The sequence below is a fragment of the Muntiacus reevesi genome, chromosome 7, assembly GCF_963930625.1.
Source record: "Muntiacus reevesi chromosome 7, mMunRee1.1, whole genome shotgun sequence".
Taxonomy (NCBI): domain Eukaryota; kingdom Metazoa; phylum Chordata; class Mammalia; order Artiodactyla; family Cervidae; genus Muntiacus; species Muntiacus reevesi.
Window position 1 is genome coordinate 49,932,449 of NC_089255.1, and position 16,576 is coordinate 49,949,024.

General features: G+C 34.0%; 1 protein-coding gene across 1 annotated transcript in view; it reads left to right on the plus strand.

The window, feature by feature from the left end:
• The window catches only part of ADAM10 (ADAM metallopeptidase domain 10), a 141,768-nt gene that overhangs the window by 94,232 nt on the left and 30,960 nt on the right, over positions 1-16,576 (plus strand). Inside the window, exons 7-10 of the mRNA XM_065940213.1 lie at positions 17-109; positions 2,895-3,078; positions 9,454-9,617; positions 13,129-13,312. Of these exons, the coding sequence (XP_065796285.1) occupies positions 17-109; positions 2,895-3,078; positions 9,454-9,617; positions 13,129-13,312 (625 nt within the window). The remainder of the gene's footprint in view (positions 1-16; positions 110-2,894; positions 3,079-9,453; positions 9,618-13,128; positions 13,313-16,576) is intronic.

The window sequence follows — 16,576 nt, forward strand, 5'->3', positions numbered from 1 at the left end:
TTTAAAATATCAATAGATATCCAGTCATGTTAAAGCAATTGATACCATTTATCAAACAACAGACTTCTCTGGAATCCGTAACATCAGTTTCATGGTGAAACGCATAAGAGTAAGTAAGGAATTTCAATAGTTAACATTAAAAAGAGAAACAATAAGGATCATGTTTACAAAATGAAAATGCTTGCCTTTTATTTCATTTTTATGCATTAAGTAGTTTAAATTGTATTTACTAATACAGGTTATCTTTACTCTTGGGTTGTATATACACACAGTGGGGATACCTAGACTTAATGACTTAAGAATGAAATCTATAGAGCTTTAATCTGGACTGTAGAAGAAGTGTGGTAGGAAGTACTGTTTTCTGTTTGTCTGATTAATATGCTAGTTATAAAGCGCTCTGGTAACTAGAGACTTGGTACTTGACATTTCCCCAGTTTCTGTAGTTTCTGTGGATTTCCCTTATAGAGTATACTTTAGAGTGTGTCCCATTGATGCTCCAGTGGAGGGAAGGATAGATACAGTGGTTAAGTAAAGTTGGAAGTTGGAGAAACACTTAATTCTATTTCCTCTTGAAATTTAACAGTGCACACTAATGCATTCCAGGTTTTGAGAAATCCTTTGGGAAAGAAATTCATACGTTTCTAAGCTCATTTAACCTTTTTTGTATTAACATCATCTGAGACTCCAAAGAATTTGCAGTACACGTTTTGAGAAATGCTGATTCTTAGTTTTAATGTTATAAATTGTTAATAACTAAATACTCAATTATTAACAACATAGGAGTTTCAAACATTTTCTAAATATGAATTCTTTCAAAGTATATAGCTTTTAAGAATCTTGAGTTTATAAGCTAGATAACCCATGTTTTAAAAGTACCATTTTACAAAAGTGCTTTCCACAGAACTTCTTTATTTTTAACAAAAATTATAATTTTTAAAAAAATTATGTATTTATTTATTTTTGGCCTCACTATGCAGCTTTTAGGATCTTAGTTCCCCAACCAGGGATTGAACCCTAGCCCTCTCAGTGAAAGCACTGAGTCTTGACCACTGGATCTCCAGGGAACTTCCCATAGAGAATTCTTTATATTTCTTAAAATATGATTGACTAGATTATAGTTTTAGTATACATGTGTAATATATTTTAAAAAATGGCTGAAAGTGGTCTTTACTTTTAAAAGTGACATGATTAAATACTACATTGAGTTGTCTTGAGGTAAAATATGGTTTATAGGCAGATAAAGAACTGTAATCAGTTGCTTTTGTGTATTTTGAGAGTGATATAAACATTTAAATGAGCAAATACAAGTGATAAGTGGTATAAGTATTGCTGTTTAGTAGACAGAGGAATAAAGTGCAAAGTAGTGAAAAACAGAGAACACCCTAAGAAGTTTTAGTAAGGTACATTTTTTTGAGTAAAATAATTTGCATTATGAAGAAACACATGTATATAAAAGGGTAATGTGGCAGTTGGTTCTTTTTCTGGCCTTTAGTCAAGATTAAAACTTTAGTTTAAAATCTTATCAGTTGAATAATTTGAAATTTATATTTTGTAAGCACATATTTAAATATTCATCATCCCATTTTTAATATAGGTAACTAAAATTTAGATGCAGTTTTTATTTATAGCCAATATTATAGAAGTATCAGAATTTCATTTCTGTGTTTTGTGGGGAAAAGCAATATGTAGCATGTCTCTAAGCATGGACTACTTATAACACATAGTGTTCTTGTTTTGGGATTTGTGTGTGTGTGTTATATGACCATAACTAATTGTTTTTGATTAATTGTTAATGGATAAACCAGATGTTCTCATATCTGTCCTTGGGCAGTTAACCTCAAGGGGTTTCTGCCACCCTCTTTGTAAACCCCTTGGTTTTACTGAAAGATGTGGATCATAAAAAGACCTGTAGTTTTCATTTTATTGACTGTAATAGCCTTACCTTATCACTGATATTTTCAGTAGACTGAGATTTGCCTTCTAAGCAGTGTTTATTCTCATATATATTCCTTTTTATTCACTGTCAACAGTCTTATATGTAATTCTCTTATTTATAGAAAACCAAATTGTTCTAGGACTTCAAAAGATAGGCAGAGGTCTCTGAAAAGAAGTAATGACTCATAAATAAAAGCTTTTGTTTTGGTGAAGTTTGGTATCAGAATTGATTATTCTTCACATTGTGTAAGAGAAACCTGTCCTAAGAGTATAGTAGCTAAAATGTTTGAAGGAAACATTCTGGAGGAATTCAGCTTGAAATAGAGAAACAAATGGGCAAAGAAAAAAAATTTCTTACATTCAGGGAAAAAAATTGAACTTGAAGCTAGTTGGGCTTGACTCATGATTTTCTAGGCAAGTAGAACTGGGAATACGATCTGTCTGCTGAATTGACAGTCTTGGATTTAATATCTATTTTATGTTCTGCTAATTAGGTGAAATATAGGGTTTTATATCCTTTACTTATCACTATATGTAGGAGATCAGCACTAAGGGAGACTGATCAGATGATTATATTTGAGAAACTGTACTTCCTTATTAGAAATTTTGAAAGCAGAACTTGTTTTTTCATCCCAAGTGTTCAGGAAAGGGGTGAATATTTGCTCAGAAATGTAACATACTCAGTTTTAATTCCCCTACTTTGTCTTTCCATTTTTCTTTCTTTTTGGTGTCTATGATCAGCTATGGGGTGGAGGAAGTGGGAATAACTGTAGAAGCATTAATTTAGCCCCAACTTCCTTGGGCCCCAAGTATATTGTCCAGCTTGGTCAAATTTTTCTAAATCTTCAATTATCCTCATGGCTACTTAAAAAAAAAATTGACTAAGTAGTGGATACTACTTCCACTAAAGCTCTGCTGACATTAGCTTCTTATTAAAATCATTGTTTTGTGGATTTTAGATCAACACAACTGCTGATGAGAAGGACCCTACAAATCCATTCCGTTTTCCAAATATTGGTGTAGAGAAGTTTCTGGAGCTGAATTCTGAGCAGAATCATGATGACTACTGTTTGGCCTACGTTTTCACAGATCGAGATTTTGATGATGGTGTCCTTGGTCTGGCGTGGGTTGGAGCACCTTCAGGTAGTTTATCTAAATATGTCTTGACTTACTACTTGAAATGAAAAGCAGTTTCATGATGGATTGAATTTTACAGAGTATAGGAGAAAGTGATGCCCATGCAGTATTTTCATTTGTACAGCTCAAGTTAGGTAAAATTCATAAGCATAATGTAAATGGAAAAATAGATGAAGCAGCTTTTTATTTTGAAATGAATTACATGAGTACTAACAGGGAGATATCCTGACATTTGGTGTACATTCAGTGACTGAAATAAATAATTTTATGGGGAAAAGTGGTACTTATTTCTGAAACTGAAAAGCAGAATGCTAATTGTTCCACAAAAGTTAATGTAATTAATTAATGGGGTGGGAGTTGGGGAGAGGTTCTTAGAGTCAACAAGGGAAAATTATGTTCTTGCTTTTGTTCTGGAGTGAGATAAAATGCAGAGAAATCCTGCTCAAGAATTGGGAAGAAAAAGAAAGACTACCTTTACTATCATTATTTTATTTCTAGCCTTTATTTTAACAAAACTTAAGTGTTGCCTGAAAAGAGATGTGAGCAGGAGACCCCAGGACCCATAGCTCCATTGGCTTGACTGCATGGACCCACATTCTGCCAGTGTCTACCTTAGCCATGAAAGCCACTATCATTGAGAAAGCTGGAATAGGATAATCTCCTTTCTACTGCAGTACAGTGGGAATCTGTCATTTACAGTATAATAGATTCAGTAGCCTAGTTTAGAGAAATACAAATTTATTAAGTGAAAGATAAGTAGAAAGAATCCCTAACTCTTTGAATATAAATTTGCCATGTAGAATTTGATCAGTAGTCTGTCATCTTCTGAGCTGTAAACAGCAATTTCTCCTTCTGATATATATTTTTAAAAGAATCAATTTCAACTTTATATGGGGTAAGACAGGCTTTTCTATTCTTAATTTATTCTTTGATTAATTCTTTGATAAATTCTTTGATTTGTTATACATATTTTAACATCTTTAGTACTATAGTTTTGCTCTTATATATTTTGCTCTTTTTTTAAAACCAGCTGTGAATATCCTTTTTACAGGTTCCAAAGCTTTTGTTTCTCTGCCACATTTCTCTACCACATTTCTCTGCTGTAATTAAAATACATGTTTATGTCATATATTATTTATGACATTAAAAAAAAAAGACTATATATTTAGAACAGTTTTAAATTTATACAGAAATTGAGCTGATAGTATAGAGTGTTATCCCCCCTGCCTTTCTATTTTATAACAGCTTACATTAGTATGATACATTTGTTACACTTAATGAACCGGTATTGGTACATTATTGTTAACTAAAATCATCCCTTAGTTTATTCAGATTTCTTTTTCAGATCCTTTCCCGTTCCAGGATCTTGTCCAGGATACAACCATACATTTAATTGTCATTTCTCTTTAGTCTCCTCCTAGCTGTGATGAGTTTTCAGACTTTTCTTATAACCTTGACAGTTTTGAGGTGTCACTGGTCAGGGATATTGTTGGATGCCCCTCTGTCGTAAGTCTGTTTGATGTTTTTCTCATGATTGAACTAGGGTGTGGGGGACAGTTAGTTTTTCTGTCTACTTTGTGATATCTGGACCACTTACTTTATGAAGTACTGTTTATTTTATTAAAGTGACGGTAGGCAGAATTCTGGTTTGAGAATGCTAGGCCACATTAATTGTATTTTTGTTGTTGTTCTTCATCTGATGCCTTCTTCCTTTACTCTGTGTTAAACCTCCAACTCGAGCTCTCACAAGCCTTTTCCTAGAAGCTTCTGGAGGAACAGCTAGGCAGGGATGGAAGAATGGGGCCAGAGTGGGAAAGAGAAGGGATCTTTGTTCCTTTGACACAACTTTTTCTAAAATAGGATACCTGCCCTAACAGCGTTTTTCTTCATTTCCCTTTGCCCTTAGACTACCTGAACTGAGTTTATTTGGTTTGCATTTTGTTTGTTTTTATAAGCAACTTTATGTATTTGCTCTTACTAATTAATTCAGTTCCCTTGTGATGTATAGGTGTTATTTTCTCTGTTATACAGATGAGGAAAGTTGGATTACAGCCCAGTACCACAAAGAACCTAGAATCTGGACCTTTTGATGCCATGTTTTGTGCATTTGGTAGTTATTTTACTCGGTATTATTATAATATAACAGCCTACCTTTATCTCTCTAAGACATTTCCAAGAAGAAGTTGAAATGTTTCCTGAATCTAAGTAGAGATGGAATCTGTTTCCTTCTTAAGAGAGAGGAGTCATGCGTGCGTGCCAAGTCACATCAGTTGTATCTGACTAGAATTTAGGCATCGTTTTGGGTAATTGTCATGAGATAAAGAGAAGAGTTCTGGATTGGGAGCTAGTGTACTGGGTTCTTGTCTGTTCTGTCTCTGTAAATTCAGGTAAATCATGTTGTTTCAGCTTGTTTATTTTTCATTGTAATTTCTTCTGTCTTTGCCCTTCCTTTGTGATTTAATGTTTCTGTATGCAGATCTTAGTAATGCTAGTTTTAGCCTAATTTTTTGCAATAGTATTTTATAGCTGATCTGTTCAGCTTGTGGTCTGTTGCTTGTCTTAACCTTTTTCATTTTTATTTGACCTAATTAATTTCTATTGTATTATTTTGCTTAATTTCATTTAATTCTGCAGCTGTTTCACTATTCAAATATATAGTAGTGAAAAGAATTTTGTTGTGATACTGTTGTGTTAATTTTCACAGGATAGTTACTCAAATTACTAGCTGTAGTCTTCTTCATTGACTCAGTTAATGTGGAAAAAACAATGAGAGTTGAAACATTCCAATAATGTTTCTTGTGTTTTAGTCTTTTTTTATGCTACTTTTTATTTGTTCTCTTAAAATTTCTTATTGTGGTTGGGTTCTGCCTTCAGTTTCCTTTTAGTGAGAAAAACAGTTCCTCCTGCCCTGACTCCATAATAAGTAGAAACAGCTGGTAAACTGGGCTAACTTGGAGGCTTCCATGTGGAATCATACAGGACCTAGAAGGGAGCTCTAGAAAGGGAGGAGTCTGGTCTCTGAAATGAAGTTAGTCTTGAATAGGAAACTGGAAAGATTAAACTTCTCTTTTTATAAGCAAAGTTTTGTGTTAAGCAGGTAGTAAGTAGTCTCTTATTTAGAGACTGAAATGTCAGTTCCTTCACAAAGTAAATTCTTTATATTAGATAGCCCTTTGTTGTACTTCATTTGCTACACTCTTCTAACATGATTTTGAGGGGGTCTTTGTTTTATTAAGGCATATTCTGCTCATCTGTTACTCACCTTACTGTTATCAGTTAACCCAGTGAACATAGTCTCAGTTTGCCAGGTCACTGAAGAAGGCTGACTGTGGAATTCATCTGCAGAGCCAATCCTGAACCATTGAGTATTCCTCTGACCATTTATGAAGAACATTTTGAGGGACATTTCATTTGGTAGAGATCTTCTTTTCTGTTTTTCTTGTTTAGAACCTGTCTGGCAGTATACTAACTTCTGCTTCAGAATTACTGCTCAGATTAATGTTGAATGGTCAGCATGCTACTAATTATTGTAGATGTTTAGGCTTGCTCACACCAAAACTGTACTTATGGATTCTTTCAAGGTATTAAACTTACCCTTGTAGGTTTTATAATTTTTTTCTTTTGGGGAATTGTTCTAACAAGTTTAGGACTGATATTCTGTGACTAGCCCTTAGACTATCTTGTAGATAGAAAAATATTTCTGTTTTCTTTGTTGGTCTTTGAGTTATCCATTCATCATTGTTATTCATAATTTGTATTTTTCAGTGATGACTGTGTAGTAAAGTTTTAAATTTACAGTGTAAAGCAATTACTGAAATTGAGTTATGACTTAGCTGTAGGTATTTCTAACATCATTAATTCAGTTTCTGGCATATCTAAAATTGTTGTAGTATTTAAAAAGTTAAATCACAACTAATAAAGTTAGACATAGTATTGTATTTCTTTCTGTATAACTGAGTTATTCCAACATATACTGTTAGTCTGTAAAAACAGCAAACTTTCCAGATAAGCAATAGTTACTGAAACCAAAACCAGTTAAGTATATTAAACTAGATATGAATTAAAAAGACTGTATTTCAGAAGACTACACTCAAATTTATGCATTATCTTTCCTTATATTAGATAGACCTTAAAAATATAGGAAGTGCATTATTGGAGTTTTTAATATGTGCTGTTTACTTTTTTTTTAACTGATAAAGATTTGCAGTGTGGAGTCTTCTATACTTAATTCAAGTCTGACAGTACAGCACTGGACCAATTTGCGTATGACACATCTTCGATAAGGCAGGATATTAATTTGCTACTTTTTTAAAACTATAATATGTAGACTGTAATTATTACATACAGAATGCTTATTTATATCTTTTCTAGTATCTAGAATAGTGATACATTCCTTCGGACTCCAAAAGTAAAAGTAGATTAACAGAATATATTAAATATTTGTAAGTCATTTGATGTTATCTTTCTATTCAGTTTTATGTGTAGAAAACATAGTAAATATTAAATATAGAGGTTCTCAATCTTTTGCCCTTTAAAATCTGCATATGTGACTTAGTCTTTCAGTTTAGTTTTCTATGAAAGCACATTATCATTTCAGTTTCTTGAATTGTATCATAATATCATATTATGATATTAAAAGGAACAAGGCAACAGTTGTAGTTTCTTGCCATTCTTGCATATCTTTTTTTTTTCTTGGACTTTTTATTTTGTATCTAGGTATAACCGATTAACAATGTTGTAATAGTTTCAGGTGGACAGCAAGGGACTCAACCATACACGTACATGTATCCATTCTCTCCAAAGCCCCCTTCCCATCCAGGCTGCCACATTCAGGCTTCTTGTTGGTTATCCATTTTAAATATAGTATGTCTTGCACATCTGTTTTGAATTGCTTTCCTATTATATACTTTATCAGAGATTATAAATGTTAGACTTTAAAAGATGTAATTTGGTTGTAACTTTGTGTGTAGAAAGTTAACTTGAAATAATTAGATCATTTATCAGAATATCCTAATCCATTTGATTGTATTTTAATGAAAAAATGCAAATAATCTCTTAAAATGTGAATGTAAACCAAAGTACTTTCCTGAAAGTCTTTAGTAGTTATTTAAAATACTGTGATCGTCTCAGTGCAGTGTACGTAAAAGCAAGGATTGGCCAGTTTCTAATTTGCTGATGTTCTTTTTTTTAATTTCTAAAATTGACTGCATTTATATGTGAAAACACTTTTATACTGGTATTAAGCTCTGAAGTTTAGGAACTGTAAATGAACAGATGAAATACAAAATGATTTCATATTTTTCATACAAGTAAAAAATGAAGACTGAAATTTGAAAATATCTTCAAGTCATGTTGGAAAATCATAATTGAGTTTTTTGAACCTATTTTGGAAAAAAATTCAAACTTGCCAAAACGTTGCAAGAGTAGTATAGTGAACTCCTGATAAATTAATCAGTTAACATGTTACCACGTTTGCTTTTTCTCCCTTCCCAATTTCTCTCCTTTGTTCCTTTTTTCTTTTACCCACTTGACATTTTTTGAGTTTTATTGAGATATAATTGACAAATAAAATTGTACGATATTTAAAGTGTACAATGTGATTTGATATTTGTATGCATTGTGAATGCATGTTTCCCCCCACCAAGTTTAATACATCCATCGCCCCACATATTTACATTTTTCCTTTTTGTGTGTGAGAATGTTTAACTTCTGTTCTCTTAGCAGATTTGATTTATATAATACCATGTTTTTAGCTATAGTCATCGTGTGTTACACATTAGAACCTCAGACTTTATTCATCTTACAACTTGAAGTTTGTACCTCTATCAGCCTATATCCTCCACACCCTAGCCTCCACTACTTTTTTCTTTTTAAAGAGTACATAGTACATTGTTTTTTAGGACATGAATCACATACTCCTGTGCATCGCTGTTATTATTTGTAGAAGTGTGACTTTCTTAGCACCTGCTTGAGAATATTTTGTCAGCTTTCATTTAACTTAAATATAAGTTTTCTTCTTGAAAAATGAAAAAGTATAGGCTTTGACCCAGTGTAAATGCTGAAATATTTACATTTAACAGAATCTTAAATATGTGTTTTGCCTAATTAAGAGGAGTAAAAATTTGGAGACATTTTGATTATGAAGAGGAACATTTTATAAGGGCTTTGTATTCAATCCTGAGAATTTATTTGTGCCATTAAAACTTTTATTTGAAATGACTTTGTAATCATTGACCAAAGAAACTTTTTAGAACTTGATATATGTATATACCAAGTTTGGACTCAGAATACATATAAAATGTTTCAAGTTAATATGGCATATATTAGAGAATTATTTGGGGGGGAAGGTGCTAATTTTCGCCATTTTTTGTTTTGAATTAGGAAGCTCTGGAGGAATATGTGAAAAAAGTAAGCTCTATTCAGATGGCAAGAAGAAGTCTTTAAACACTGGAATTATTACTGTTCAGAACTATGGGTCTCATGTACCCCCCAAAGTCTCTCACATTACCTTTGCTCATGAAGTTGGACATAACTTCGGATCTCCAGTAAGTATTGCCTAATTATTAGTTTCTTTTTTTAAGTTGCTGGTCTTTCATGTTGTGTAATTTTTGTTGATACTGTTTACAGTGAAAACAAGTCCACATGAATGCTTAGTTTTCATATGTCAAAACACAGTAATGTACTTGGCCATAGTACTGAAAAGGAGGAAGATCGAATCCTTGTAATTAAAATAAGAAAATAAGCACAACAGTGCCAGAATTATACGAAGGCAGGATTTTTGTCTCTTTCATTCACTCCCGACCTTGGAACAGTGGCTGGTACAAGATTCATTCAAATATTTATTGAGTGAGAATCACTTTTCATTGTTTAAAGTTCTTTTTTCATTGTTTGAATGTTAGCAAATTGTGTTTTTTTTTGCTTGGTTTCTATTAAAGCATTACTGGAGTTTACTAGATTTGTCTTTCTCTACTTAGAAGGTTATTTTAAAATCTTTCAGTATTAAAACTTGTTAACATTCACAGAAGTAGAGAAAGATAGTACAACAATCTTACGTTCATCATACAGGACAGAGGTCAACAAACATTTTCTGTAAAGGGTCTACTAATAAACTAGGTTTGTGGGGCAGCATTTGGTCTCTGTTGCATATTTTTCTTTGTTTTGTTATTGTTTACAATCTTTTAAACATGGAAAAACCATTCTTAACTTAGGCCATATGAAAACAGGCTGTGGGCTGCTGTTTGCTGACTTCTGATTCAAATTCAGCGATCATCAAGATTTTGCCACATCTTTCTGTGTTTCCTTTTCTTTGTGAGGTGTTAGAAACAAAGTCATTCACTCTTCCATATTTCAGCGTGCATTTCTTAAAAAATGAGACATTTTCTTCTATAACCACCACGTGGTTATGATACCTGACAAAATGAATAATTCTTTGGTATTCTTTAATACCCTGGGGCTTCCCTGGTGGCTCAGATGGTAAAGAATCTGCCTGCAATGTTGGAGACCTGATCCCTGTGTCAGGAAGATTCCCTGGAGAAGGGAATGTCTACCGACTTCAGTATTCTTACTTGGAGAATTCCATGGGCAGAGGAGCCTGGCTGGCTACAAAGAGTCGGACAAGACCGAGAGACTAACACTTTTACTTTCACTTTTTCAATATATAGCCTATTGTATTGATTTTCAAGTGAACCGAAGATTAATATACATGGAAGTACAAAATACTGAAAGGTATTCTGTCTTTGTGATTTTGGTGGGGCTTATTAAAATTACAAGTTTGTGAAATTTTCATTTGAAAACTATAAATTCACTTGTACTTTATCACTTGTAAAAATGGGATTTTTGAGTTTGGAAAAAAATTGAATTCTAATAACTTAAAATTCTCAAGCTCTTACTTGATGTTTCCACAGTTCATAAAATGTAAGTGTCCTCTCACTAAGTTTCAAGTCTTCTTCTAATTCCAATCAGGAATGGATGGATAAAGTCTTTGAAATATGTCTAATATCTCTACCTCTTGGCTGCTTTTGTGATCTGTTCTTAAAAAAGAGTAATTGAAATTTTAAAGATGAGCAAAGAACTCTTGTTCATGGTTAACTTGCATTTTCAAGGTCAGTTAAATGTCCTCTACTCTCCCAGTCAACTTCATCCAACCTTTACCAGGGGAATTTTAGTATCTTTCCAACTACTCTTCAGTTCATGAGTCTAGGACCTCTCAACCTCTCCAAGTTTAATGTGCATACAAGTTACTGAGGATCTTACAGTGTAGATTCCGTTTTAGTGGGCCTTTGGTGGGGCCTTAGTGTCTGTTTCTAAGACTCCCATGTGATGCTGCTGCTGCTGATCTGTGGATCACACCTTGAGTGAGATATCTAGTGTCTTCTCTTTGCACTTCCCATCTAATTTGTCTTCTAACTGGTTGCCAGAAAAGTGTTTTTTTTAATACATTAATGTAATATTACTTATTGTTGAATGTATAAATTGGTTCACATTTTTTTGCTTACCTTGTTATCTTTTCCTGTCATACCAGACTACTTCTAATGATTCTGTCATGCTCAAATACACCTCATTCCTTTGTGTATATTGTTCATGATACTATACATAGAGTACACATGATACTATACTGTAGATAGCAGGTGCTTAGTAAATTTGTTTTCAGTAATTTAATATTGAGATCAGCCAGACCATGAACTCCTGAGCCTGTCTTCTTTCACATTTTTGTCTAAAATCTGTCTTTGTCTTCTATCATATATCTGTACTATATCAATGTTACTTTCTGTCTGAGTGGTTCACTGTATTGTGTATATTTATTTATGTGAAAGTCATTTAGTCCTGTCTCTTTGTGACCCTATGGACTGTAACCCTCCAGGCTCCTTTGTCCATGGAATTCTCCAGGTCAGAATTTCTCCAGGTCAGAAAGCTGTTGCTTTCTCTAGAAGATCTTCCCAATCCTGGGATTGAACCCAGGTCTTGCACATTGCAGGCAGATTCTTTACCATCTGAACCACCAGGGAAGCTATCCTAAGTGTTCATTGCACACCTGTTGTTAACCAGTTTACAAACATTGTTGGAAATTTGCAATCAAGAGGCGAGTTCCTACCTCCCAGTATGAAAGTCTTAATGTATTTACTCTCAGCAGATTAATCTTTGTCTAGGTATGTGCGTGCTAAGTCACTTCACTTGTGTCTGACTCTTTGCGACCCTATGGACTGTAGTCCACTAGACTATATGGGATTTTCCAGGGAACAAAACTGAAGTGAGTTGCCATTTCCTCCTCCAGGGGCTCTTCCCAACCCAGGGATCAAACCCATGTCTCTTATGTCTCCTGCATTGGGCACGCAGGTCCTTTACCACTAGCCCACCTGGGAAGCCCTTGTCTAGGTATAGTTCTAGTCATTCTGATCATGTCACTTCTGCTTATAACCCTACATCCAATACCTGTTGATATTGCTAATACAGTTTCCTTAACTTATTTATAGGGTTTTCCATAATTTGGGGCTTAACTTATTTATAGGGTATTTATAGGGTTTTCCATAATTTGGGGCTAAGTATGTTTCCTGTGTTATTTCCTCTTCCCTGTCAAATTAAGTCATTTAAAAAAGTGTACTTCTGCCAAGAAGCCAATTCCTTCCCATCTCTGCCTGTTGAAATCTTGATCCATGTTGCTATATAATATAAGTTAATATGGCCCTTTTGTCAGGCCAGTTTGGCAGTATGTTTCAAAATCTTTAAAGTGTTTGACCTTTTAATGCAGTAACTCTACCTTTGGGAACCCAACTAAAAGAAATAATTGCAGAATGTGTCAAAGATTGATGTGAATAAAAAAAAAAAAAAGATATCCATTGCAATTAGACCTTCACTGATTTTTTTCTTCTTTATGAGACAGTGGCCCCTGAAAGAGCAAGTTATCTTTCCTTTTCAGAGGCTAAAATTACGGTAACGTCTAGTCTAAAGGAGAGTCCTCAAGCTTGCATTGTTCTTCTGACGAGAAAATTACATCTAATCAGATGACCTGAAAACCCTATTTTACTTCCTGTTTTTGTAACTTTATATTCTTTTTGACAGCATGATTCTGGAACAGAGTGCACTCCAGGAGAATCTAAGAATTTAGGACAAAAAGAAAATGGCAATTACATCATGTATGCAAGAGCAACATCTGGGGACAAACTTAACAACAATAAATTCTCACTCTGTAGTATTAGAAATATAAGTCAAGTTCTTGAGAAGAAGAGAAACAACTGTTTTGTTGGTATGTATATTTTCCCAGCATTTTAATATGAATATTTTCAAACATTCAGAAAACTGGAAAGAATTAAATAGCAAACACCTGTGTATCCACTATTACCACCTTTATATTTTACAGTTGTTAGTACTTTAATACGTTTGCTTTATCACATAGGGGGCTTCCCTGGTGGCTCAGATGGTAAAGAATCTGTCTGCAATGCAGGAGACCATGTTTGATCCCTGGGTTGGGAAGATCCCCTAGAGAAGGCAATGGCTACCCACTCCAGTATTCTTGCCTGGAGAATTCCATGTTCAGAGGAGGAGGCAGGCAGCCTATAGTCCATGAGATCGCAGAGTTGGACACAACCGAACAACTAACACTTATCACATACGTATCAATCTATTCGTCTCTCAATCCATGTTTTGTTGTTACTATAATTTAAAATGGATTTGGGATATCAGGATACTTCACTCTAAGCCCTTTAGCCTATATTTTTTACATAAGTGAAATACACAAATCATCTCTACCATTTGATGAGCTTTGACAAATACATCTCCCTGTGTAACCTAAGCACCTGGCAAGATGTACAACATTTCTGTCACCCGAGAAAGTTCTCTCATTTCCTTTCCCCATCAATCTCTGCACCCGTTTCATAATAAATAGATTTATTTCTCCATAGATAAATTTTGGCTTGTTTTCATATAAGTGGAATCATACAGTTGGCATCCTTTTGTGGAAGGCTGCTTTCACTCATCATACTATTTTGAAGTTCATTATTAGTGTTTTGTACCATTTTTTGGGGTGGGCTAGGTAGAAGTACATTATTTGAATTTATCACAGTTTACTTATCCTCTCTCCTGTTGAATGAACACCTGGGGTTTTCAGGTTTGGGCTATTATGAATAAAGTTGCTGTGAATTTTTTTCTTATTGTGGTAAAATATATATAACATAGAGTTTATATTTAAACTAGCTTTAAGTGTACCATTCAGTGGCATTAAGTACATTTACCGTGTTGTACAACCATCACCGCTTTTCCATTTTCAAACTTTAAAAAAAATCACCCCAGATAGAAATTCTGTAATCATTAATCAATTAACTCCTATTTCTCTCTCTCCCCAGTTTCTAGTAACCTCTATTCTATTTTGTGTCTCTGTGACTTTGCCTATTCTAGGAACCTCATATAAATGGGATTATGCTTTTTTATCTGATTTATTTCACTTAGCATAGTATTTCCAAGATTCACACAAGCCATGTATCACAATGCCATTCTTTTTTTATGGCAGAATAATACTCGGTTTTAGGGATATACTACATTTTGTCTATCCATTGATCTGTCTTGCCTCTCTTGGGGCATTTAATATGTTCTAAATAACCCTCCTTATATTACATTTTTGGGGATCCTTCTCCTATTTCATAAAATTTTAAATTACTTGAGGGTAAACACTGAGGCCTGCTCACATTGCACATAAACAGCCCTCTCACAGATATGGCACCAAAGGGGAAAGAACTGAAGAAGTTTTCCAGATAAGCATGGGTTTTTGGTTTTTTTAGCTGCATTTTTTGTTTTGACATAAAATTGTTATAACACTATGTCCTTTTGTTTTTAATTGAAATTTATATCAAGATAATTTAGATTCCCATGCAGTTTAAGAAATAATGGAGATTCCATATTCCTTCACTCAGTTTCCCTCAATGGTAACATCTTGCAAAACTGTGTAATACAGTGTTACATACAATAAGGATGTTGACATTGATTAACAGTCCACAGATCTTATTTGGATTTCCCTAGTTTTTCATATTTTCATCTGTGTGTGTAGTTCTATACAGTTTTACCATTTGTAGGTTTATGTGTCCATCACCATAGCCATGGTTAAGAACAGTTCCATTGGGACTTCCCTGGTGGCTGAGACAGTAAAGAATCTGCCTGCAGTGTAGGGGGCCTGGGTTCAATCCCTGGGTCAGGAAGATCCCCTGGAGAAGGGAATGGCTACCCACCCCAGTATTCTTGCCTGGAGAATTCCATGTTCAGAGGAGCCTGGTGGGCTACAGTCCATGGGGTCACGAAGAATCAGACATGACTGAGTGACTAACACTTTCACTTTGGCCGTCTAGTACTTGGGATCACATGTTCCTAATGCAGGGGACATGGGTTTGATCCCTCATCGGAGAACTAGGATGCCATATGCCACATGGTGTGGCCTGAAAAAAAAAAAAGAACAATTCCATTACCACTGTTTTATAACCTTAAAAAGCAACCTCCTCCTTCCTGCCTCTTTCACCTGCCCCACTAAATCATTCTCCATTTCTAAAATTTTGTCACTTCAAAAATGTTCTATAAATGGAATCATACAATATGTAACTTTTGGGGATTTTTCACTTGATATCATTACTTGGAAATTAATCAAAATTTTTACCTGTGTCATTCGTTCCTTTTTATTGCAGGTAGTATGTGTGTACCTCAGTTCATTCAACCATTTTCTGTTAAAGAATATTTGGGTTAACTTCAGTTTTGGGCTGTTATGAATAAAGCAGCTATAAACAGTTTAGGCTTTTCATATGAATATAGGTTTCAGATGCTTCCAAATCGAACTGATAGGTCAGTATAGCAGTTGTTTGTTTTTATTTATGTTTTTATGTTTTGGCAGAAACTGCCAAACTGTTCTCCAGAAGGCTGTGCTATTTTATATTCCCACCAGCAGTGTATGAGTCGTCTAATTTCTCTCTATGCTTGTCAGCTTTTGATATTTTTTATTTTATCCCCTGTGGTATATGTATAGTGTTAATTCATTGTGGCTTTACTTTGTATTTTTATGATGACTAATGACATTGTATATCATGTGGTTTTTTGCCATCTGTATATCTTCTTTGGTGAAATGTCCATGTTTCTTGGCCACTGAGGTTTTTTTTTTCTGTTGAGTTTTGATGGTTCTTTATGTAGTTCAGCTGCTGGTCACTTATTACATATTGGTCTGCATGTATTTTCTTCCTTTCTATAGCTTGTCTTTTCATCCTCTTCACAGTCTTTTCCAGAGCAAAACGTAAATTTTAAGAAGATTCAAAGTCAATTTTTACTTTTATTGATTGACTTTTTCTTATGAAGCCTTCATTTTCTTTTGAAAGGGCAAATTAAAATTACATTGATATTATCATTTTTGCTATTCTCAGTGGTAGAAGTGACGTATAGATTCTTCATTTGTAAACTAGAGTTTTACAATAAGCTTTCTGATTGAAAATGACTTTAAAAATTATGAACATATTTGCCTTTCTCTGTCTGGCTTGACTTAATA